Source organism: Bombus pascuorum, chromosome 1 (assembly GCF_905332965.1).
Source record: "Bombus pascuorum chromosome 1, iyBomPasc1.1, whole genome shotgun sequence".
Lineage (NCBI taxonomy): Eukaryota > Metazoa > Arthropoda > Insecta > Hymenoptera > Apidae > Bombus > Bombus pascuorum.
In genome coordinates, this window is record NC_083488.1 from 12,199,208 (window position 1) to 12,224,829 (window position 25,622).

The 25,622-nt window shown below is 39.5% G+C and overlaps 2 protein-coding genes across 3 annotated transcripts in view; one reads left to right on the forward strand and one right to left on the reverse strand.

Annotated features, from left to right (window-relative positions):
* The window catches only part of LOC132905162 (uncharacterized), a 153,597-nt gene that overhangs the window by 46,891 nt on the left and 81,084 nt on the right, over nt 1-25,622 (forward strand). The gene's annotated exons all lie outside the window — the stretch shown is intronic.
* LOC132905222 (uncharacterized) lies at nt 670-23,966 on the reverse strand. Its single transcript, XM_060956306.1, has 9 exons — nt 23,551-23,966; nt 4,710-4,946; nt 4,244-4,356; nt 4,010-4,119; nt 3,809-3,887; nt 3,404-3,543; nt 2,944-3,090; nt 2,500-2,722; nt 670-1,989 (listed from the first exon to the last, which is right to left on the reverse strand). Exons 1-9 carry the CDS (start codon nt 23,638-23,640, stop codon nt 1,791-1,793), a joined length of 1,338 nt encoding a protein of 445 aa, XP_060812289.1. The 5' UTR covers nt 23,641-23,966; the 3' UTR covers nt 670-1,790.

Genomic DNA, 25,622 nt, shown 5'->3' on the forward strand with positions numbered 1-25,622 from the left:
TATGCATTTATGGGAAATTTGAGGATATAAAAATACACAGAATGCAGACAATAAACAAAAATATATGAAATATCCAAAGTAGAATATTCGTTATAACAATACTTAATAGGTAAAATTTAGTAGTGCTTGGATTTACAAAAGCACGAATCTGCATAAATGTCCGTAACCTATTTATTATTTATATATTAGTTATCATTTATAAATCTGAAACTTTAGATATGTTAACTGCAATTTACCATAATGGAGTGTCGTATTCGTCCCCCATGAAGTAGGTATTTAGTATGTACGTGCGTATTTACGTGACTAGATGTATTCATGAACGACTGGTATGCAACACACCCCAACACCCGGTGTCGCATATTTTTACCGATAATACCATCTTACGAGAACACGTACAGATTTAATTACAGAATAACTGCATCTATAATATTTCAAAACGTTTGATTTTCCTCGTAAAGTAGGTAAGTCACGCGATCCACGTTTCATTCCAGCGTTCATTCACTTGTGCATCGTCTGCTTGATAGAAAGGAAATTTATCATACTTATGCATCCATTGAATTCGAAACGTTACTCTGTATGAAAACGAAATCTTGTTCGTGGAATAAATTTTAGCATCGTTCGAAAATTGCAGATTTGAATGGGTCCAGGTAGAATAAACGTTTCCAGAAACTTTTTCTACATTTTTACTGTATTTAAAAAGGCATATACTTGTAACTCGTTGAACATGGAATGTTTCATTGAGCTGTAACAATAAAAATTCGTGTCAACGAAAAAACGAAGTGACTCTCTAAGTCTATTCCTTGTTCCATTGTCTAGAATTCGTAAGTTTTCTTTCTTCTTTCTTTGTACAAAATGTAAAATTTATTCTGTTATTCGCGACAGATTAATTTTCAAGTTACTATATTCCTTATTCCAGCTATTTTCCAGAATTCGTAGATTTTTTTTCTTCTCTTTATACAAAATACAAATTTTGTTCAATACCTCTAATTGAACGGTGCGAGAAACATACATGCGCACGAAAGAACGTTCCTACGCGTCGCTAGTACAAAGGATGATGTTTCTGATTAATGAATTTATGTACAAAAGCGTTCGTCTAATTCCATCTTAATTAAGTAGATATTACGCAACATAGTAAAAAAAGAATGCTAAGTACCTATATTTATGACTATCATATGATACATATACGATCTAGTTGAAGAACCTTCTCTCGTACAGAGATACTAAAAGTAAATGGAACGGATTGCCATATCTCGATATACCTACAAATGAAACGTGTTATTTCATTGTAGAATCTGCGTACAAATTAATGTTTGATCTTTCTCAAGTTTCCTGCCTTTTTGAGAAAACGGGAGTACGAGTCAGACGATAGTTGAATATTAATACAAACATACTCTTTGAAGGCAGGAATTGCGAACTAAGTGTATCATATATTAGTAGTAACTATTGAGGACGTATCAAGCTATACGTAAGTCAATCCTTAACGCGAAAAGAATTCTCAAACAGTGTAAGTGTTCATTACTGTTCTTTGTTAAGTATATAATTAAACATATTATTGCAACGCGTCTGTATGCTTTTGTTTCGAGTCAAGGATCAACCATTGTCTATTATCTCGATATTCATGTAGTTTGTCTTTGAACAGTGTGAGCAATGACTCTATCGAATCTAGATACCCGTTACGCGTGGTTGCGTTGTTATAAAAGAGCTTCAATTGTGTTCGAAACATTAATCAAAATGATACTTCGTTCTATCCATCTCTTCTTTTTTCGTTATATATGTAAGTTTGATGAATATTATTTTCCAGAATAGTGCGAGCCGATGTTCGACGGCGGCCCTCTATGATGGTGATGGTGCTTCTGACCTGGTCCGGAATATCTGCTCCCTGGCCTTGAATGGACTATGGCGTAGTGATCGCTGTTCGTCGATATCGACCTGGTTGAATTCATCGTCGATCCTCCGGAAGCATATCCTTGCTTCCCGTTTAAGGAGTACCTAAACACAGACAATGATTCAGTCGAGTGTTCGATCGTTGCTAAAAATAATCTCGATGACAATGCGTTGATAGATCAAACACGTAGACGATTAGTCATTTCGAATACAAAAGCAATAATTAAAGGCCAGAATATTTTTTAAATATGACGTACGATATAGCATCAAGTTTCACGAGCAATACTAAATTGACTAAAATATGTTTGAAAAGAAAGAAGTATTTTTTCTTCGCTATGCATTTCATATAGTTGTTTAGCTCACGTGAGCAATATTCATTATTTCCCTTCAACAAGCTAGCAATCGATCCAAAGAATTCACTACCGTGTTTCAATCAATTCGAAGCACGCAAATTCCTCGAATCCTCCTTTTCTAAACATCTCAATTACACTCCGCACTAAAAGAGAATCTCTTTCGCCTTCGGGGTAATTACAAGTTCCGTGGAATTTCAAGGAATCTTTCGTCTTCGTGTTCTTATGATCTGAAACGTCGTTGCAATGAGAAATAAAATCGAACCTCGAGCCGTATTGGGAGCCATGCCAGCTACGATACGGATCGTAGTCCTCGATAATCGATGGCTCTTTCTCGATAATGTCCGTCCTGGTGCAGCTGCAGGTCATCGCGGAGCAGAGGAATATATTGATTATCAGCATGATGAGGAACAGAATGCCAAGAGCTACTGCCAGCCACAGCAACCATAACGGGTGAACGCTGCCATCCTCGTACAATGTCTGAACGGCTATGAAACAAGAACCGCGTTAACAACTATAAGAAACCTCTCTTGTGGAAAATTGAGAACAGAGAATCTCGTCGAAATGGAGAACCTGCTGCGTGGTGGCTAATTAATTCAACTCCGGAGGTAGGAGTTCAAGTAGGAGGTATGAGTATAATCACGCGGTGTTATCCACGGAGTAAGCAGGAAGCGATGGTATAGTATGAAAAGTATGGTGCGATATTTACATGGCGTTTGACCAGGGTCAAGAACGAACACGCTCGTGCCGGCTAGGAGCACTCCTTCCTCGCCGCTCACGCTTTGCCCATTAATTAAGGACGCTCCCTTTATATCTTCCTCGTTATCGCCTTCGCAAACGGGGGTTCCGCAGCTTCCTGGTGGAAAAGAAGATAAACCGTTTTACGTTTCACCTGTTATCTATTACGACGCATTATTTACCGTTCGACACTTGCTCGACCACTGGGAGGAAAGCGTTCCGAAATCTCTTCTTGCAAAGTAGGAAGCGTAATCGAACGAACCTAGACGCGATACGACTATGGTTGTCGGTGTCCGTTCGAATAACGCGTTTACTAAATGTCCAAAGAAAGTTTCGAGGGTATATGTTAATTGCCGAGCCGAGTTGAACGGCACGCTGTAACCCAGTTCGAAGCAGGCCGTAATCGGAAATCATTCAGCGAATCAGTTTACCTCTGCACACGGCGATGTCACATTGAAAATGCACCTGCGGACTGTCAGGGAACCGGAACATCGAGAACAATGTCGCATCCGCCAGGCCAGTGTTTCGATCGTAGATGAATTTCGTCATGACCCGAGCCTTTACGGGACACCTTTGTCATGGAAAATGAACGTTACGCAACCGGTTATGATCGTGATTGCAGCCATGACAGCTTGAATCGCGTAAAATTCATATCGGAATTATGTAACTCTGTTAGAATTATCATTGATCCGTTCGACAAAAAGTAATCGACAGTTTTACGTAACTATTATAGATTAGATTTCCACAAATTTTATAGGTACACGAACGATTTTGATAAATGAATTCGTCCTAGAGGACGAACAAATGAAGATAAACGGGGTGGATGTAAAACGTACCCTTTATCGTCGATCAGTTGTACGCTGCTGTTTCGTTTGTTGAACGCAAAACACGATTTTACTTTGATTCCATACATTCCTGCAAACGAGAAAGATCGATGAGAACGCGTGAACGCGCGGTCGCGTTCACGCGCTACGCGTGCTCGTTAATTCCAATTAAACGTAAGAGGTGAAACGGAGTAAGAGACGCTGTGTACGAACCATCTGGTCGCGAGATCTCCGCACGCAAAGTGTAGTTGTGACCATAAATAGCCTCTTGCACTTTGTGGCCTCCGTCCAAAAGGCGCAAAGATACTAGCGAGGTCTCGTTCCTGAGCAAAGAAATTATCGTGTCGTGTTAGGATATTAAAGTCTTTCTGTGTAGCAATCTACTCTCGTGGATTGCTGGCGATTCCACCGAGATACAGGATAATATTAATAAACTGTGATATGTACTTGGCGTTTTTGAATCCAGCTTTTCCGCACGTGATCACGTAAAATTTATCATCCGCTAGCTCTAACGTCTTGTGTATCCTTACCGCGATAGGAATGGACCGCTCCTCGGTGTCCTGCAAGAATTACAACGAGATTAAGGGAAATTTGTTGCAAGCGTGTTTAATGAAGGACGACGTTTTCCACCAAACGAATAGAGTCTCCTGATGTTATCGGCCGAAGTAATAAGAGTTGAACGCGGTGTTCTATTCTGATATTTCTGTGATATCGTTTTGCGAGCATAGTTATACAGATTGTTTCGTAATATCTGAAGATCAAGAAAAATGCAACAGTAAATTGAGCATTTATCTTACCTGACCTTACTTTTCGATTTTAAAGCATTTGTTTCAGCAAGTAGATCTTTTCACATTGGAAAGTGGTATCAATATGTGTTTGAGATTTAATCATAGAAATGGAAAAGATCGCTTACGTTGTTTACCAAAACGCCACAATAATCCGGGGAGCCTTTGGGCGCGAGAAGATTAATGGCGAGCGTGGCGTGTGTAGAGCCGTTTCCGGGCGCCATACATTGCGGCGTCCGAAAATCTCTGGCATGAATAGCTCCCACGAAACTTTGATTCAGGTTCACTCGTATCGTCATGTGGCCGGCCTTACATGTTGCTGTAACCGTCGGTTGAAACTCCGTGTCCAATAATTGTCCGGTGACCTGCGATTGAACAAGAATTATATTGACTTTTGACAGCAGACAGCCTGATCGAACGAAACTTTGGTAACCAATTCAACTACTGTAGATCGTTACTAAAGTTGTTTGCTTGTTACCGTAGTTGTTTTGATGAACGCTAAGCGATATCTAGGTCAGCCAGAAGCCATACTAATCGACTCCATATATTGGAAGGTAAAGAAAAACGATGGTATCACAAATATTATATTTTCAAATTTGTGTTCGAATTGGGAATTGTTTTCTGCATATAGTAATCAATCCTCGGTCTTTTTTTTTTAGAGTTGAATACTTATCATGTATGAATTTAATGAATTAAGAAAAAGAAACGTAATTGATTAGTTTAGTTTCTAAGAGATTCACTTGCAACTAGAATATAACAGCACAAAGATGTTCTCTACTCTGTTGCAAAGATAAGCAGTGAAAACGAATATTAAAATATGTATACATCGGGATGGTCGATTTTCAATCTGAAAGAGGACTCATTGGTGAAGCTCGTTTCTCCACTTTCGTTTTCCAACATTTGCGTATGGTATAGATATATCGACATCTGGAGATAGCAACAGTTGGATCATGAGAATCGTGGTTGAAAAAGATACAAAAATATGAACCAAGACACAATTAATATTAACATACCAGGCTAATTAGTCTGCCAGCTTTAATTATACTCAGTTAATTGCCCCTTGCCCTTTAAAGATCGCATACCAGGCCTCAAGCGTCCACCGTTCGTCTCGTGGTTATAAATTATTTAATTAATTACAATCAGACAAGGGGAAGAATTCTCGTGACCATGGCGAATTATGTACCGGATACCTCTATAGAAAACGATCGAAATTCACGAGTTTTTGCTCGGCCATGCATACCCATCGAAGCTCTTGAGTCATAACGAAAGATCGGTGATATTTTCTTGTGCCAATCGCTAACTTAATGCCCAAGTAAACTTGGACCGGTCTGGGCGGCAGCTATCGACCCACGCTAACTTTCAATTTCATGTGGCCTCACCACGTTCTTGTCACGGTATATAGTAGACAGGTATACATATAAGTACGTCCAGAAGTGCCAGACGGATATACACCAACAATAAAATAGAACCGAGCTAGAGACGAGCAAAAGAGATGCCACCGCGACAAGCATCGAGTCTCTTGGAAGCGAGACAAAGGTCTGGAACGTAGGCGGTTGCAAGGCCAACGGTCCTAAATGCTTCAGTGGCCTCTCTCCGCGGAGAAAGAGAGAAAGATCAGAGACGTGTTGGGTTACAGAAAAGGATTCCTCCTCCTCGCGGACGACTAATCGATTATGAGAACACGACATGGTAACGTATACGCGCGTCCTTGCGTTTTGCTGATTGCTCCTTTTTCGGTCTCTGTTCTGCATGCTTGTGGTATCCCTATCTCGTTCGCCATCTATATTCTATTATCCTTAGAATACCAAAACTTAGACTGCCTTTGTCTTCCTTTCGACACTGACGAATGACATCCTTCCGAATTTCTTTTTATGTCAACTTCTTTCGTTCGAAACGATTAGTTCCGTTGGTTAATGCGATCCTCGTGAATCTTTCGTGTTTTTGTAATATACCTTGACTAAAGTTAGCTGTGATCTTAGGCTTGTTATTTCGTTATAGTCCGTTATACGTTTAGCCTACTTATCTATTTGCCAGCCGTATTGCAAACAACAACGAACTCATTTTCTTGAAACTTGCGCTTGCTGGAAAAAGGAATGCGTTAATTATAGGCTGATTGCGAGTATAGGCTCGAGACCCGAGGCTTTACGTAATCGATACGGTAGCTCCAATTAACGAATACTTCAAGGAGAGGCGGGCAGGAGAAGAAACGAGACCAGAGGTCCTCGAGGCATCGAATGTGAGACGAGCTCCAATGAAGGACACGGCTCTACCATTGCATCATTATAAGAAACGCAGCGGTCTTTTCTAATTTCTACGATCGTAAGGAGAATCACGGTATGTGCGTAATTACTATGATTCACGATCATTGGGCGGGTCGTAAATGCACGCAACATTTGATATTACACGAAATCTTTTATACATCTCCTCTGGTGGATTCACGCGAAACTATGGTCGCGTGCTAGACGTTAATCGAAGTCGACATTGTAGCGAGCATAGCTTTCTTCCTGCGTTGGAGACGTAAAAAACGTGTGCTCACGCCATGGAACACGCCCCCTCCTCCCCTCCCCGTTTGATGTCTAAAGTGACGCAATCAATTGCTGAACACTGTGCCTTGTCCAGGTAGCGGAGAGACGAGAATAGTGGGCAGAAGAAAATGAGGGTGACATCACGGAACCGGCTGCTTATATAAACGAAAGTTAACGCGATCCGAGCTAGCGTGTTGGTTAGATAACATCTAGAACGTGTCGGGTTGTTGGCGAATTTCGCGTGGGACACGAGGAACACGGGCTGGAAGCGGCGTTCGAACGGATCAACGATCGATGTAACTCGCTAACGAGCGATTTTACTCGTCCACGGGGAAAGCAACAATTAGCCGGCGCGGACGCGCGACGACCGGTCACGAAATAGAATAATTCATGTACAAGGAACCGTGGCGGGCAAGTGGCCACTTAGTAATTCGCTACGATAGAATGCACGCTATCGACAATCAAAAGCCCGGTCGATAAATCAATGAATTTTTTCGGCTTCGTCTACATAGGCGAAACTGTGTAACAACATCTTCATAGAGGTGTGTGTGTGTACGAGAGCGCGCGCGCGCATGGTGTGCTCGCGCGAGCGCGAATTTTACGCGTGGATAGCGGCAATGTATCAAGATTTAATCCGACCGCCTTGTGGCCGCAATGTTTCAACACATTCCGATAGTACACACCCATGGGGCAAGTATGCGAACCGCAGGAACGAGGGCGGAATAGTATCGACTGTGAAGCGGCGACTATTTTTTCCGAATCGAATGAAATATATTGGCGGACTTATCGAAACGTCGGACATACGCGAACCTTCGCTTCGCCGTATCGGTTTTATTAAATACGTGAATAGGTATAGGGTTTCGAGTACACACCGCCGCTAAACCGTGAAACTTCTGCTTGTTCGAGATAAAGGGGTTTCGAAAGAAAGTTTTACTGCTCTCTTTGGATGGCCGTAGTTTATCAGGATTTCCGATTCTTTTTATCGTTTCTTCGGGAGGAGTAGGAGATACGTATTGCACATTTCGATCCAAGTTCGTAGAAGTAGCCGGAGGATAGGCCGTGTTGTTTAAAACTTTTCAAACTCTACCTTTTTTTGGTCACAGTGGTTACTTACTTGTATCTATCGAAAAATAGACAGTTTATATGCAGTGACTCACGAAAGTATTTGAATATTTACCATCAAACGAGGCAGAGAGAGTAAAAGCAGACTAATTATAAGTCGTATTATTTCTTAACTTAATATATCATTCATCTTTTCCTAATAACTTTATTCCAATAAGCTATATGAATCGTACAAACATGAAACAATTTGGTTTGTCCAAATCAAACTCTTCGTCAGGTAGCATAACGAAATCAATTACTGCAGTGAATATTTTCTGTTCACATCCATTTTAGACAATGAATTACTCAATCTGTTGAATATCGTGGTTCGCTTTTACTCTCAATGTCTCATTACGTATGTATAGGTAGGTTTTTATTATGTTCAGTGTGTTCAAGTATATTTGTGAGTCACTATCTGGAATTCGCATAATAGGAATTCAGTGATTCTCTTTACTACCTACGATTTTTTATTTGTACTAAAAACATTAAAGGTACGATTAATTGGATTCAATTGACAGTAATTCATTTAATCGGGCACCAATTAAAATTTCATTCGAGTAAATGGAGTCCTTCCGTTCTGAAAAGTATGATCGCTATAAAACTGTCGTTCGTTCGTAGAAATAAATACCGTATATAGAACAGTGATGATCTTTTTTGATTCACTGGGAAGTCTACCAAGCGGAAAGTTATAACGAAGCTCTGGAAAAATACTAAACGTGCGCGGAACAGCACGTGGTGCGGCCGAGTAATTGAAAAATACGAGGAAGTCACGTCTCCGTGGAACAATGCTGCTGTGTCACACTCGCAAACTGTAATATACTACAGGCGTTTACAATGCCACCGGTCTTCCTGAGGAAGCAAGTTTCAAGAAACAACTTGCAGTAATTGTTTACATGCCACCCGACCTTCTTTCACGTTCGATGTACCATTGTTTTTTCGTGAAAACACTCTCCGTTCCTCAATATGTTCGCCAACGCACAGGAACCTGAACTTGAAAAGGAAATATATCAGTTTCTCACCACTCATCGCCTGCATTCTTTAAACGTTCGAAAGTATAGAGCGTTTCAAAGTTGCACGATTGAGAACTTATACAAAACACATTAGCGTGGTAAAATATGTATATAATGCCTTAAAATATCAGTGTGTCGAAAGTAGAGTCGTGATTTTAATGAACTGGTTATTAATTAGTTTTGTCTGTACCATCGACAGCACAACAAGAACAATAATGAGAAATGCACCGTGAAAGTTTATTTTTATAGAGTGCTGAATTAATTAGTAGAGAATTCGAACACCTTTTTCGTAAATAAAGAGCGATCTCACGAGTTGATTTCACTTAGAAAGAAAATCCGTAGTATCTATGAAGTATCTGTTAAGAATCTTTCCCTAACTGCTCGAGTTTATAGCTATGATTCCAAATGATTCTTTATTTACATGCTCGAGTAAACCCGAAAAACACATACTTCCGATTAACATACAGTTGGGCCGTGTCCGAAGCACGAATTATATCATTACGAAGAAATACGTCCCTGAAGGTAACGTGGCGATCATGCAACACCTTCGAACGATAAAATTACGTACAAAGCAGACTACCAGACATTAATATAACAATTACGACGTTATCAGATGTATCGTTCCTTTTTGTTCCTTTTCTTTACGATTATTACAGGCAGAGCTCTAAGGCGTTTGTCAATGCGAACTGCTTGCACGTACGCTGGATACATGCAACGTAGAAAGCGCATTCTTTGGCCAGAGGGCTCGAGCCAGCTCTCGAATTATCTTGCGAGGAAAAAGGAAGAAGGAGACAGCCGAAACGTATGTTATTGACCCTGCCTTCTTCAGGTTCTTTCGTCTAACCGTCTGTGTCGTCGATTTTCTCTCCTTCCTTTCTTTCTTTTCTTTTTCCCTTTCTTCCTGTTCTTTCCCTTTTCTCCTTTTTCTTCGCGTCCACCGAAACCCAAGCCAGCGGCATTTTCGCCAGAAATGGCGCTCACCGTTTCGTCGTACAATTTGCGATCCGATCGTTTGGCAAGTTTTATGCCTGGACGTTTAACGGCACATTGTTTAACACACACATTGTTTAATAATGACCGTTTACACGGAAGCATTCAGGGAAAACGGTTATGTCGAACGGTACGCGAACAAACAAATGACTTCCGAGAAGGAAGATCCTCGAAGAAATTTCTGACTGAAAGAGGGACTCGGTGAAACTTCGATTTCCTCCTCATCGATACAAAAGCATTCGCCATCAGTAGATATTTATATATGTACATACATACATTGGTTTTATAGCCTCTTTGTCGTGAGTAAACATAAGATGTAGTTTTTATTGATTAGTCGAAGAGAACAGACGTATTTATCGTATTTCAAAATACATGATATATTGTTCAAGGTAAATTCGGTTTATGAGAATTACGAATTTATTGGGTTCAAAACTTAGGTTTGAATACCGTGATTGTGAAATTATCGAGTGAAGTCTGAAATGTAGAAAACTATGTACAATGTTATCCATTTTATCGTAAATATTAATACGTATATTGTTGTTTAAATTATCTTGGAACTAACTTGAACTACTAGACAAACCAACTACAAAGTATAAGATTATTTAAAATAAAAGTAGCATCGCTTTATCATATACCAATAGTATTTCAAATGTTGAACATTTGCCCATACTATTTTCCAAATTGTCCCCATTTTACAAAAAGAAACATCATAACCCAACGCAATCTCCGTTGTAAACGATGAATTAAAACCCGCATCGCAAGGAACTCACCTCATAAAAAGGCCTCAGTGGCCACGATTGGCTTAATTGTTTGTAATATTTAAGGACTGGGAGGAGCCTCGCGAAAGCTACAAGACATTTTGTAAGAGATGAAACTCGCTCTCGTCCGTTCAATAATTCGACTCGAAAATTATCAGATCAACCATCGTCGGAAGTAATTGTAAATTTAAGTTTCGCGGTATCTGATCGAGCGGGCGCGTCATCTCCTCCCACTTTTACGGGAGCGCGATCCTCTCGAAACCCGAAAGCGTGTAAGTGAAAGCAGAGTGTGCACCGGGCCCTGGCACGCTGTCTGTTAAATTTACGCATGGTAGAAACGGTTCGAAAGAAAAGCCGGGACACGTGAAAGTGTGCGATCCGCAGAAGATTCCGCTCTGTGTGCGAGCGAGCGTTCGACTCGCGGGAGAGCTCCCGCATTCCGTTCTATTATGTTCCGCGTCGTTCACGAGACAATGCGCTCGAAGAGAGCCTCCGTGATTTTCTTCTAAAACATCAAGTGAAAGCATATTTGATGCACTCGACGCAATTAGTGGAACGATGAAAGGAACGCGCGTAATATATTGAGTTACCTTCGTTAGACCTTGTAAATTTGAACACGCACACTGCCGATGGATATCGACTTAATTCGATAGAGAAACGTATATGTACTTTTATAGCCAGCATGATCGGTTGCATTGGTAGTTAGGAACGATACAATCGTTTCAATAAGCGTTCCTCTAATCAGTTTGCTCGTGGTAGAAAAACAGCCCATAAAGCTTGCTCTGTTGAAACCGAACGATGTCTATATGATCCTCGTATTATTACCACTTGCAATTTTAACGATCGAAAATATTGATTTCACCCCTTCGTTCTCGACAATACGTATAGGATATCGGTCACGTTTTTATGAAATTTGTATAGTATACCATGAAACGTTAGACGTTAAATTTGTATAGTGGCTAATGGTATTCCATTATTTTACTCTTCTGTCGTGCGTCATTGTGTTTCAAGCGATCGATTCTGTCGTTTTAAGTTACATAAATCTTCGCGCCAAGGAATCCGCTTTCTTTCTGAAAAATAACCGATTACGCCTTGTGCAAATAACGCGGAGATGAGATTCGCAACGAGTTTGTTTCTTGTATATATTACGGACTAATAGAAATGCACACGCACAGTCATGAATACATTCACACGTATGACCGCGTATCGTAGGTTTAATAACCGCAAGAGATCGCGCGAGCGCGTTTATGTATACATATGTGTGGTATTATACGTTGGTGTTGGCTAATGGTCAGTGTATGGGTGTATACTATACGCTTTCTGCATGCGTGTTATTGAATGGCGAAAGTGAATTGCGTGAAATTATTACGATTATACGAAACGCGCGTGGCGCGAGAGCCACGATGCTTATTACCTTCACCACCTGCGTCGATAAATAGATAAACGATAAGTTTCAATAATGTTAAGGTGTTTGAACGGGTGGATGCCAATGCTGTTCCCTACAGCATCTACGATGTTACCTATCTCGGTGAATTTTTACCATAATGATTTTTTATCGTGATACGAACAAAGGAACTATGGCGCCAGTTTAATACAATAGCTACGTATATGTATACGCATATACTACGTGATCATTTATACAGGAGATTTGTAGGAAGAAAGAATACTCAAATGTATATGGGAAAATAAGATAGTGAATTTAATTAAAATGAATTTTGAAATTGAAATATTTCAGTGAATATAAGTTAATGATTAATTGATAATCAGAAGCAGCGTTTACTACCTAACGCACTGTAGATTTAAATTATCCATTGTAATTTATTGTAATTTACTGCTATTTACTGTATGTCTGTATATATCTGTATATATCTGCAAATATTTAATATTATATTTTATAATATCATCCTTTGCGCCAGAAGTCTTTTCATCTTAGCAGGAAATCTTTGTTAATGTAGATTATAATTCACAAATTAAAATATCTAAGAACAATAAGCTTGTGAGGTACCAAAATATTTCCAACAATTTCAAAAATTATAAACATCAATTTAATTATTGCGTATAGTATATTTAAAAATCAGTTCGATAGTGCCATAGTATGCTATCATGCAAAGTTATTATAATATAAAGAAGCAAGTGTCCGAGTACTTTTGAACGATGAAGTATCACGCGAAATACAAATTCCGTATAATCATATGGCGTTTAATCGATGAGGTCGATGTTAATATCGTAGTCCAGTTATCGCTGTTTTTAATTGAACTGTTAAAACCTGAATGAGGAACGTACGTACGGTGCAATTAATAAATCTTACAGCGGCGGCGGTCGATGTAATTTCTCGTAGAGCGAGCAGCTCTTCTTTAATAATCGCGGGCACACATGGAAGAAATTAAAATGAACGATACATGGCGAATAAAGCCCAGAGAACCTCGGTACCTCGACAGCCTTTTCTACGCGGTTTTAATTAATCTCTGACACGATTGCAAATTTCGTAGACTTACGCTCGGACCCAGGTATGCTTATTAATAAATTGTTGTATCAACGGCGGATCGTTTATCGCGGCTGACTGTATGGTTGCTTAATCTTCAACGATAACTCATTAGACAGATTGAAAGAGAATCATCTTTTTGTGTCTGGGTAGAGAAAATCGGATACTTTCCGACGTCGCGCCGTTAAACCTGCGTTGAATGTAAAACCACTGAAATGAAAATAACGTAGGTTTCCATAGCTTCTATCGGAATTCCAAGAAAGGGAGCCTCTCGTCGTGATTAATTCTACATCGAGTTTAAGCAGTTCGTGCAAGTGCAATAAAAGCATAGCAATTAATACATATTTCATCTTCACGTGTAACTTCTGCTACTCTGTCGCTAGCCACTCATCAAGCCGATTAAATTATTAAAATATCATGATATCGTTGCAATTAGTTCCAGTTCTCTTATCAGAATCTAAAATGGCTAGAAATTGCTAGATTCTTATCTATCATCATTAATTTTGTATTCATTTCAAATCAAATTATTCAAATACGCAATATAACATAGTCAGAATAAAAGAAATGATTTAAAAAAGATGTTATTTATGATTGATCATAATTATAAAATATTTTTTCTACAACTTCGTTGGCGTGTTTGCAACTTCGAATCTGAATATGAATTGCGTGCTGCCTTGAACGTTTCTCTCAGAGCCGCATTCCGATTAATAAACGGGATCGAGCGTTTCTCGTCGTCTTGAAAGAGAAACATTACGAACGAAAGAGTTCGTCGAAGAGCAAGACAGAGTCTCAGCCAGTGGCCAGACGGAAAAGTATGGCGAAAAGTGAAAGCGACGAAATTTAAAAGCAAAAAGGCAAAACTACGCTCGATTTTATGACCGGTTGAGGTCACTGGTCCAGCTATCGTATCGTGGCGAAATCGATGCTCCCGCGGCTTCGAAAGCCTTGACTTCCAGACAGGAGTGCTGTACATAAATCTTTCGAAATTGTTCTTAAGTTAAATGCACTATTTCATTAAGCACTCGATTTCGAGTTGTTATATTTATTTTGTTTTTTATTTGTAAATTAACTAGTTTACTTCTAAACGACCGTCCTTGAGTTTTTATGTATACTTCACAAGAACATGTTTTAAAAGCTTCAAATTTACGATATCTTTCTAAATGTATAGCAGTATACCGAATATTTTAATTAACTATGAACACTAGATTGCAAATATCTATGTAAATTCATATGTTCACCCATATTAAAGGAAGATTGAGATCTATTTTATCTACCAAACATTATAACAAGTATTTTATATATTCTTCTATGAAGTGGATACAAGAAATATTTGCACGTATCCTTATTATGCAGTGAAGCATATCTTTAGCAAATCCCACATTTCATTCTGAATTACTTCTTCCAATCACTGTATTTAATATGTCACTGTACGTTTTTCCACAAACTTGTCATAAATACACATAAACATCCACATTTAATTATCAAAAATCTACTTTCATGAATTTTCATTTAAAATTACCAAGCATAGAAGAGTATATGTTCCATCAATTTCATAGATATCTTTTTGATGCGTAGAATTTTCTACTACAACGTAATCAGATTACTATATTGCACATGAGGACAGTACCCAAACGTAACGTTCGAAGGAACAAGCGTAGAAATCTGGATGAAAACGTTTCAATAATTTCGCACAACATGGATAATGAGAGTGTATGACAACGGGACGGAGTGATATCACTGCTCCGATACTATTTTCTTAACTATGCCGTTTATCTTTCGCGAAACGGTATCATTACGTTTGCGAACGGCAACACACGGCGCGCGTTTATTGTTCCAGCAGAACAACGATTCCGTACGCGGCGAATGCTGGCGTATTTTACGGTACCCAACGAACAATTCGATTGGAAAGGGTGACGCCACATGAAAGGAAGTACGAAATAAAGAAGGTATCGAAACTTGATGGGACACCGAGTTTACGGGAGATCCGATGTAGCGATACGTTTCCGACGATTGTCCTTCGGAACGTCGACTCATAAACCGATGAGCTAACCGATGGATAATGGCGTCGAACAGGAGAAAGAGAACAGCAAGAAGTTCGATGAAGAAGGAAGTGCATGACTGGAGGAACGGGACATTAAAACAGCGGTGCGATTTCATGCGGCAGTCTGGGTCGTTCTACCTCGTTTCCCAGAAAACGATGAAGAATTCAGAGCCCAGGTGAATTCGATTTCGAGTCGAACGGTAGAACCGAGGGAATTCGAGGAGTACGATTCGTGGTTTTACAGGTTGCTTCAAAGCTAACTTGGTTGTCACTGAAATGAAAATTGCAGTATCTATGATTAAACAAGGGTGATCATGGCAAACATGAATATAAAAGTTGGCTGTTCATAATAATATAAATACGCGTTTTAGTCAGTTACGACGCATTTGATTCTTCACACTTTCTCCGGATATCTAACAGATACGTTTATATTACTCGCAGAAACCAATTGGTACGGGGAATCGTATAATCTTTGAATAAACATTTCTATGATATCTATTCGATAACTATAGATTGACGATCATTACTACCCGTATCTTTCAAAAGTTTACAACTCCTTTTCTCAAATACTCTCTATGTTCGTCTTTTCTCTCAATCTGTATCCCTTTTTTCTGATTTTCAGTCGTATAATCTCTCAAACAGACATTTCCACGATATCTACCACCTATGAATTATGCATTATTATTCATATTATATCCTCCAAAACTTTACAATTCCTCCTCTGAAACGCTCTGTACGTTCGTCTTTCTTCTTCCTCCGTATCCCTTTTCTCCCGCTGGTACCACGTTGGGTTCCGTGGACCGGAGCCCATAGGTAGTTTAAACACTTGACATGGTTCGATCCATGGAGCAGTCATATAGGTTTGCCCACGGCAGTCGGCAAATCAGCCACGTCAGTGGAGATCGTGATTTATATCCGTAGTTCTCCCGAGGGCGACGCCAGGACGAAATCGACGGAGAGGTACGTTCTTCACGCTTCGTGTGCAGTACCCCGAGTTCCCTTTGTGTTCGACGTGTACGTGCACAACCCGTCCGCTGGCAACACATCTCGCCGCGTACGAAATGGCATTGTCGTAAAGATGTAAGCGTCCGTGAATCCTATCTGGAAGTCGAGGAAGCACCGGTGAAACCACGAACCAAGAGAATCGAACTTTTGTGGCAGTGTTCCTCCGGTTGGGAACGAGCGAGTCTTCTCCACCGACGATGGTAATATTAAATACGCGGTTTTTCATCGGAGGATTTAACGATCTTGCATTTTTTCGCTATATAAAATGACGAAGAAATAGCTACTGGTCCTATTACAAGAGAGTCGGTATTAGAAAATGGTAAAAGTTGCTGGGTACCGTTAAAATTATTTAGTAATTGAGAAGTTGGAATGGTAAACGATTTATTAATTTATTCGAGTTTTTAAGAGTACCACTATGATAAATGCTAATTACGCCGTGAGTGAAAGAGATGAAAGTGTAAAATAGAAATAAATAAATTTACCCAATCCACTTTATTTATACTTCCTTGAAATTTCTGAATGTGATAAACGCTGAAAGTTCATAGCTTTTAAGTAACAGATAATGTAACTTATCAAATTAAGAAAAATTCATTTTCTTGTATCTGTTTGAAGCTTTTGCTTCTGGTATTTGCTTCGTTTACCATCGCAGTTCCTCGTATTTGGAATGATATCGTTATCTATTCAGTAGTCGAGGCATTAATTACACGACTATTTCCTCGTGTTTGTCCAACGATTTGCACGATGGTGATAGAAGGTGTGACAAGGTGGATCGCCTTTAATTACGACGCTTCCCGAGAAATATTTTAACGAGGTATTAACGCTTTGCTGGCCTTGCGGCGTAGGAGGAAGACGAATACTCGGTACGGTGCTTATTTGTCAGCATCGTTGGCATTAAGAAAACGAGAATGAGAATGAAGAAAGAATTAATTGCGGCGTAGCCGAGAATATTCAGAGCTCGAAGCTCCTTTGTCTTAGGCTTTGCCACCCAAGAAGCATAACAAAAGATATGGTGCATACCTTATTAAAAATCTGAAAATTTTTGTTCTAATGAAATGATAATATCAGGAGAAGATGGTACAACTGACGATATACTTAATTTGAGAAAATTGTAGATAAACTTTAGTATGAACATAGTATGGTACATAGCTATAAAAGTTTAGAAACTCATAGTCTCTAACTAAATATGGATGTCATGTATTATTTCATGCGCGTGTTTTTGGGAAAAAGCGCACTTGCATTTCGTCTGAACTGATCAAACTTGTAGAACATAGCCATCAATAGTCTCAAGATTTATTTACTTCAGAAATTACGTCGCTTAGAAAATTACACACGTAATGTCTTTTAATTTCTAATAACGATAAATCCATAACACACCGGTTATCATTGGACTTTGAATTTACATATATTGATAGGAAATTTAAATGTGCAAAAAAAAAGATATGTTCATGGCACTTCATGTTATCTTTTCACAATCATAATTTTCATCGCGATGATTCGTGAATAAATGAATTTCGCGTATTATACGCATTAAATGATATATGAAGAATTATGAGCGACAGCATTGTTTAAACATATTCACTTTCATTGGCGTTTAGTAATATCTCGATAGGCGGGAAAATAATGAAGTCGGGAATAGCGGTGAAATCGCGTATTGTACGTAGTACGATGCATAGTATGCACGCCGCGGCTGGAACGCGTCATCATTAGCACCGTTTCCGTTCGCTCTGATACACAGCGCAGCTCGTAACGCTGAAACGATGCGTGATTCCCAGCGGCCAGATCATTCTAGAATTTACCAATGCAAATCGATGAAAAAACGACGCCTCGCAGCGTTAACGCTGTATCTTTCCATAGCCTCGAACATCTGCATTCCTATGTAAAAGAACTTCGTACCAGTGTGTTCGAAAGTGCAGTGATGCCAGAGAAAAAGAGCAGACTGGCATGATGGTTATAAACTGTTCGGCCATATTTGGTCCAGCTACCTGACTGCCACAACATTTTTAAAGCGTAATAGCGTAATTAATCAAGATTGTACAAATTTCATTTCTTTAACTGGATTTAGGTAATCAGAGTGTGTTGCAGGTGATGCAACCTCATACATATTTGATTTGACTAATTCGAACATTAATTCTACTTCAGATGTGATCCTCATTAATTTGAACGAAATTTAGCAAAGTAATGATTCTGAATAATTTATAAGAAGCTGTAACTACTTTAGACTTGTTTGTAGCCAATCAGTTATGAGAAAATGAAATGATTCAACAAAAATTTTATAACATGGTCCATATCTCCATACTAATAACATTTGACATAATTGTTCAAAAATTTGAAATCTTATTATCGTCATTCTCACTTCAGTCACACTTAGTGTCAGTCGTGGAGAATAACTTATTATCACATCATTATTCTTCAATAATTCAAATTCTTCCGAACTCCAAACATGCTTTTTTCATAACTAGTTGAACATCTGACAATTAGAATTACAGTTACACTATTCTAAACACATAGAACTTCCCCTTAGTTATTCCTGAACTAAATTCATATAAATCTGTGGAACCCGTATTCGAAATAGTCCTACCTCAATAAGTCCAACTTAACGAAGCACCGTGTCATATAATCAACCAGGAGAACCGAGAAATATCCTAGTTACAAAATCTCCAATCTCCATAGATATCTCACTGTTATCATAATAAAGAAAGTATTTTATATGCAACGTTGGAACATGTTTCTGTCGTCTAAAATCGGACAATACGCGTTATGCTTCCGTGTCGCCGGTCGTGTGTACGTGTTTGATCTTCGATGTAGATATAACGTATGATATACCAGCTGCGAGTAGTTATAGCCAGCCATGCGTTGGGTGGATCGTCGATATTCTCCCGGCGCTCGTAACCCTCTCGTACCCGTTCTCGTACCTTTCGCAATCTCGAACGAAAGACATATTATCGCGGCCGAACGTAGGCCGCCCCTGTGGCGTAGGCAGAGACGCTATCTGGTCCGTGCTCGTTCTCCCAAAATGGACACGCCAATGAGAGGAAAAGTATGCAACGGTTCTGTCCGTTTTTGTACAAGACTCTGTATATGGCGGTGCACTTACACTGCAGCAAAACGAAAAAAATCCTTCGACAACATTTGCTCGTTCTCTGTCCATCCTCCTACCCAACCAGTGAATTCGTTCAAAGAGATCCAAGTAAGAGCACGAATTCGTTGAAAATCTTGTCAATTGATCGACCGTATGTAATATATACCATGTAAGAATTAATTGTGCGTTGCATCATGCCTTCGGCGAACCATGAAACATTTCCGAAGAAACCATTCCGATATTATTGCATCTAGTTAAGATTTGATATTCTAATTTATCAAACTGGTCTTGTAACCAGAATGATCAAGCTAACCGATTAGAATATTATTTTCAATAACATGTCTACGTATTTACTGTTACATCTATACATTCACATACTATCCTAGTAACGAATCCGTCGGTTTGATTTAACCTTTAAACTTCATTACAAAAAGAGACGCAGTACGAAACCGATACGAAAATATAATCCTTAAGTCCAAGGTCTTAGACGAAGTCCAACATGTCAAAAATGGATAGAATGTCATCGTTGGAGCATTGTAGTTGTGATTTCCGATCACAGTTTGTGGACTTATAAACGGCTAAATTTACGAACCCGCACGGTTGTCTGCTCGACGAAAAATGTCCGACGTAAGAGGATTACAAAGATGGAATAAACGCGAGGGATGCCGTCACGCTTTAAATTCTGTCGATTGCCACAGAAGGAACGATGCTGAGTGTACATGCGTGATCGCGGATTTCACAGAGCGCCTCGTGGAATTCTCGCGGAAAGTGAGAATTCCTCCGCTCGTTGAGAAATAAGATAGGTATATGAGAAGCATAAGATTTTCTGTGCGAGACTGTCGCTCTCGAGGACGCGCAATGGTATGTCGCGCACACGGATGAGTGCAAAAATGAAGGAATGGATTTTTCTTTCGACGCGGCGATGTCTAGTTTGCGTTGCGTCATTTCGACATGATTGAATATTTAACTAAGAGGATCGCGCTCTTTTTCTACCGTATGTAGTCACACCAGTTGTGACACACATCTGTTACTCTGAACCATGAAAAGAGTAGATACTATATAAGAAAAGATATTTGTTCACGAAAACTACATGTTAAGCTTTAACGTATATTTTATTGTACCATGTAGGAAAAAAATATTTATTTATATTTTCATCTCATAAAAATTTCCGACATAATCCAGGTTTTGCAATTACTGCCAGTATGCAAGTGCTTTCATATTCATTCCACCGTAATGAAAATTAACGTTAATTTTACTAAAAGCACCTGCACGATTTTAATACTCGTCAAAATAAAAATCTGAAATTTTGATGGTTTTTGCAAAAATTTACAAATAATAAAATCAAACAGCAAGCTTAGTATTTACAGTGTTTTTACATCCGGAAATTCTCGTAATCGGATCATAATTCGACCATACAAGAATTATTCCATAGGGTTAATCGGATCATAATTCGACCATACAAAAATTATTCCATAAGGTATGTTACCATTAGCTGGAATTGGATGACGCGCGTTGAAATATCTGTTGAATAAAATGTGGAATTATCAAGCAACGGTAGCGCGATTTTACGATTATCCTCGTTTATTGCGTTCTATTCTTCGAGACGGTAGCGTACGACTCGCAACCGCGCGTACACGTGCAAGAAGCATAGCGAAACTGGCGCAAAATAATTGCTTAACGAACCCAAACTTGTCACCTCGGCGTGTCACAGATCAAGTCCGTGCGTTCTATATCGCGGTGATATGGTAGGCTAACTCATAAATATTAATAAGGCGACGCTGTGTAAATTGATCAGCGCGAGGCCGCACGCTTTAATAAGGCCACCTACTATTACGGATGATCGGTAATGTCCTCGATTGACAAGTATCGCAAAGAAATGAGAAGAGCCTTAAGATTCTTGGCAAGTTCGGTACAAGCGTTTGCAATTAATTCGCCGATGCTCAGCTCGACAGCCGGCGAACGCCATTAAAATTCCCTGCGAGCTTGCGCAACTTGCTTTCGAATCTCTTGTGTGGCGAAGCTTTCCAGAGCATATCGCTGATTTCGATAACATTCGCTGTGTATCCCCGATGCGTTTTCTCGCCGCTGACACGAACGTAATTGTGCGTACGTAAAAAGACCACGTTCGATTCACGAAGAGGGTCCCGAGAGGAAGGTCTATTTATACGCGCGGGATTCGAACCAAAGCCAAGTTGTATCTACGATTTACGTAGTAGATAACCCCGTATGAGGCAAGGCCAGTTTCCTGTTAAATAGATTTTTTAATTAAGTAAAAGTTCGGTCGGCGAGGAGTGGTATACGGCCGAGCGGCTGTGTGCATCATTGTTTCTCACTGCCCACTTAAACGGTACGTGTTTGCACGATACATACCGGGTGTTCGTTGCATCGGGCGTTATGTACGCGTTATGAACAAGTTCAGACAAATATCTAGTCACCCAGAGATTATGATATTTCTTGTAAAAATAACTTACGCTTCTGCATTAGCCATAATGGAAAATTCGCTTATGAATAGCTTAAGATTTCCTTTATATCAAGGTACCTCTAAAAGGAATCATTTTCTTAAGAGAAGAAATGAATAATGCTAATGTTTTTCATATTCACCCAGTATTTACATTCCATTGGTACGAGCTTTAAACATGTTTCTATATCTCCCATTCAATTCACGCATAAATACACACCGTTCGTTTGTTCGCTCTTTTATCCAGCACACGTAATTGTGCAATTCACGCATTCGATGCCCGTCCCATCGATACACGCACACGCGTGGCCGCGTTCGTGGTAGCCCGCATTCTTGCTGGCCATAGGCAGATCCAGAGGATCCACGGCATTTCAACGTACGATATATTTCGACTGGAACGAGACAGAGAGAACCGTGCCATCCAACGATGCAGCCCTCCCGCTGGACATGCATTCCTGTATCGCGTTCTCGCAGAAACCAACGAAGCTGGCCATGCTCCAGCCGGTCTATCTGAATTTTTCTCGGCGAGAGAGCGCAACGCTCTTACCGAAACAATGTGGAAAGGCAACGTTTGCGGCCGTTAGCGTACCTACTTGCCGATAGATTACTGTATCATATCGTATTGCGTGGTGAGCACGCGAATGTCTAAGCGATCTGCTTTTTCCAAGAACGGTTTCGCGATACTACGTTCGAATACCGTTCAATCCTTGTGGATCCTTGTGGTTTTTCCTAATTCTCTTAATAAGATGATAGACGAAGATTTTAGTAAATTATTGGAATCGTTAGATAACGACCGATTTATGATTGCAGTTTATTGTACATTTTTCTAATTTGTTTAACGATTGAACGTCAGTGACATCGATTTAGAAGCGACGGGAGTGTATTTGCGCGAGATGAATGAGTCAGCTGGAGACTCGGCACTCGATCGTGGCGATTTATCGTCGGCGAACGTGCGTTTATATGCATCTCGCGTTATCCCAGCAAGATAAAGAACAGTCATCTTCCATTTTGATTTGACTATTTTCCCGCGGTTCTGTTTGTCCAACGACGATCTCGTATCGCTGATCTTAACTCGTGCCGATACACAGATGAATAAACGACAGCGATACAGGTAACAGCGGAACTGCATCAAGCCTGCATTCCGGCGTGTATAATGTACTTTTCGATGGGGACACCGAGAAAAAGGTCCACAAAAGTCTGATTAATACGTAATTCATAACAGTTGATTAAAGTCATTGGATAGTGAGGTCTTATCTATCCAAGAAACCAATCGTAATATGATTGGAGTAAAAAATCATTGAGATTCAAACGAAATTACCTCCATCTGCATCTACGGAAAGATTCCTTCGGCTATCGATTAATAATGTATCGTAACAGAAAAGTATTTTGCAAATAAAAATTATTTCAATAAAAACAGCTACGAATATTTCATAAAGCACTTCATTTATTGACAATGTAAAAGAAATCGTTGCAAAATGTGTTGTACGTAGAACTTTGTGACTGGACATTGCCAAACTTACCTGGCCGACGCGAAGCGCCACCAGAACCAAGAACAGTACCGACACAAGCGCACTGGTGAACGCGTGAAAATTGGTCCTTCTCACTGGCATTTTGGCAGAGTGCGTGCCACACTGAACGACCGACTGCGAAACGTGTCACGTTCTTGCCAAGGCTCTCTTAAGGCCAATCTCACGTCACATTTTCGTTATTTGCCGAGAACAATCTCATCGTATCGCGCGCGTTCAGCGAATAATGGGACGGTTTCGAGGCGGCCACGCGGTTTTTGCTTTTCCGTAACAACGAACCGAGGGAACGTGGCGATCGTGAACACGGCCGTATCGTGATCTGGTGGATGGTGTCTCGAAAACTCGATGGTTCGTTCAAGAGAACTGGAAGCGAATGTTATACTGGCGCAATAATGACTGTTCCTCCTGAGCTGCCCCCAGGGACGCTCAGGTGTTCAGCGTTTTTGGTGGGGATAGATCGTGCCGCAGCGGCCATTCCCTTTTCATCCGATATTGTATGCGATCCACGCATTCATGTCTCCGAATCCGGCAATGAGCTTCGTATATTTCTCATGGTTGCTGCGCGAGGCCAGCACTATGCACGCTGCACATGGTTCGCGTAGAAAATCTCTTTATCGACGTGCCTGGGAAATTCGAGAACGTTCTCATATGGTTTCGAAACTATTTTCTACTAGATGGTGACCTTAATGTGCAAAAGGTGACCTTTCATTTTTTCACATATTGGAAAATGTTTCTCTTTATGCTAATTATATATGATTGTTAATGTCGATGTAAAAGAAAATAGAAATTGGAATTTTCCATTGAATATATTGAATATTTTTAAAGAGACGCTCGGTTTAAATTGTCAGATGTGAATATTGATTTTGGAAAACGATTCATCTGCTTTAACAATTAAATTTCGGAAAGCCGAAGTCCCATGCCTGAGAAATGAAATATTTTGGCTTTTAAACATTTGAATTAGACGTTTATTATTTCGCCTGATTATATGTACGAAAATTTGAATGCATTGGCAATAATCTAATAATTACGTCCAAGAAACGATTCCATAGATATTGATTGAACGAAGATTGTAGGAATTACAGAACTGTCGATAGTCGTGACGCTGGTAAGGGTATTGTCGTAACACCTCTTAAGTTTGTCACAATGCGGATGAAGGTGGATATCTAAGACAATGCGATGCTTATGGAATCATTCATCGATGATGTGAAAACCATCCAAGATAGTGATGCATCTTTACCTTTACGCACAGATAATTTTTTTTTTACGTTTTTCCAATCCATCCAACAATTGTACATAAATATATACAAGATGTAACGATATTATTAGATTGCGTATGTTTGTGTAATTTCATATTTTTATAAACGTAAGTACAAGAATGGAACCTGAATAAAAATTTGTTTTATCTATTAAGTATCAAAATAAATAATTCGATTTGCATATTATATATATTTTTGCATTCCTTTTTACAGAGTTTAGTACTTTTGAGTTAGCCACAAAACCACAATCTACATATTACATATCTATGGTTAATGATATGATGTACAGAATAAATTACTAAATATATGTAGACACTTATAGCGATAAGTGGATGAAAAGTATTCATTTAAACGCAGTAATAAAAAGTTACAGCTATGAGGATAAAAGTTTTACTGGGGCTATTTTTCTTATGTGTTAACACGAAGCCACCTACTCAAGCCGAGTGGCTTAATTGGTCTCTCGGGAAACTTGAAGGCATGAAAAAGGAATAAAATTTTCATTCAAAGAGAAGCCAGTGCTAATTCATATTTTCTTACGCAACAAGGCGAGACGTTATATCTAAAGCGTACTGAAAATGTAATCTTAATGAAAATCCAGACGTTCTTGTTTCCTTTGAAGGTTTTTACCTCGGAATAATGTTTGTGACCCACTTTCCCACAGAAAAAACAGCTCTAACATCGACTTCCCTACGCGAAGAGAAGAAAAAGGGGGAAAAAGAAAATGAGGGAGAAAAAAAGAACCATCTCCTCGCGTTGAATACTATATCTATACTAACACACAAAAGGGCAGATACTGTTGCGAATATATCA

Bases quoted from the DNA above. Each gene is read 5' to 3' on its own strand.
- LOC132905222 (XM_060956306.1), bottom strand. From the start codon at position 23,640: ATGCCAGTGAGAAGGACCAATTTTCACGCGTTCACCAGTGCGCTTGTG. The intron at 4,120-4,243 runs GTACATATCACA...TTCTTTGCTCAG, and splicing joins GCTGGATTCAAAAACGCCAA to GAACGAGACCTCGCTAGTAT. The intron at 2,723-2,943 runs GTAAATATCGCA...CTTGTTTCATAG, and splicing joins TGACCCTGGTCAAACGCCAT to CCGTTCAGACATTGTACGAG.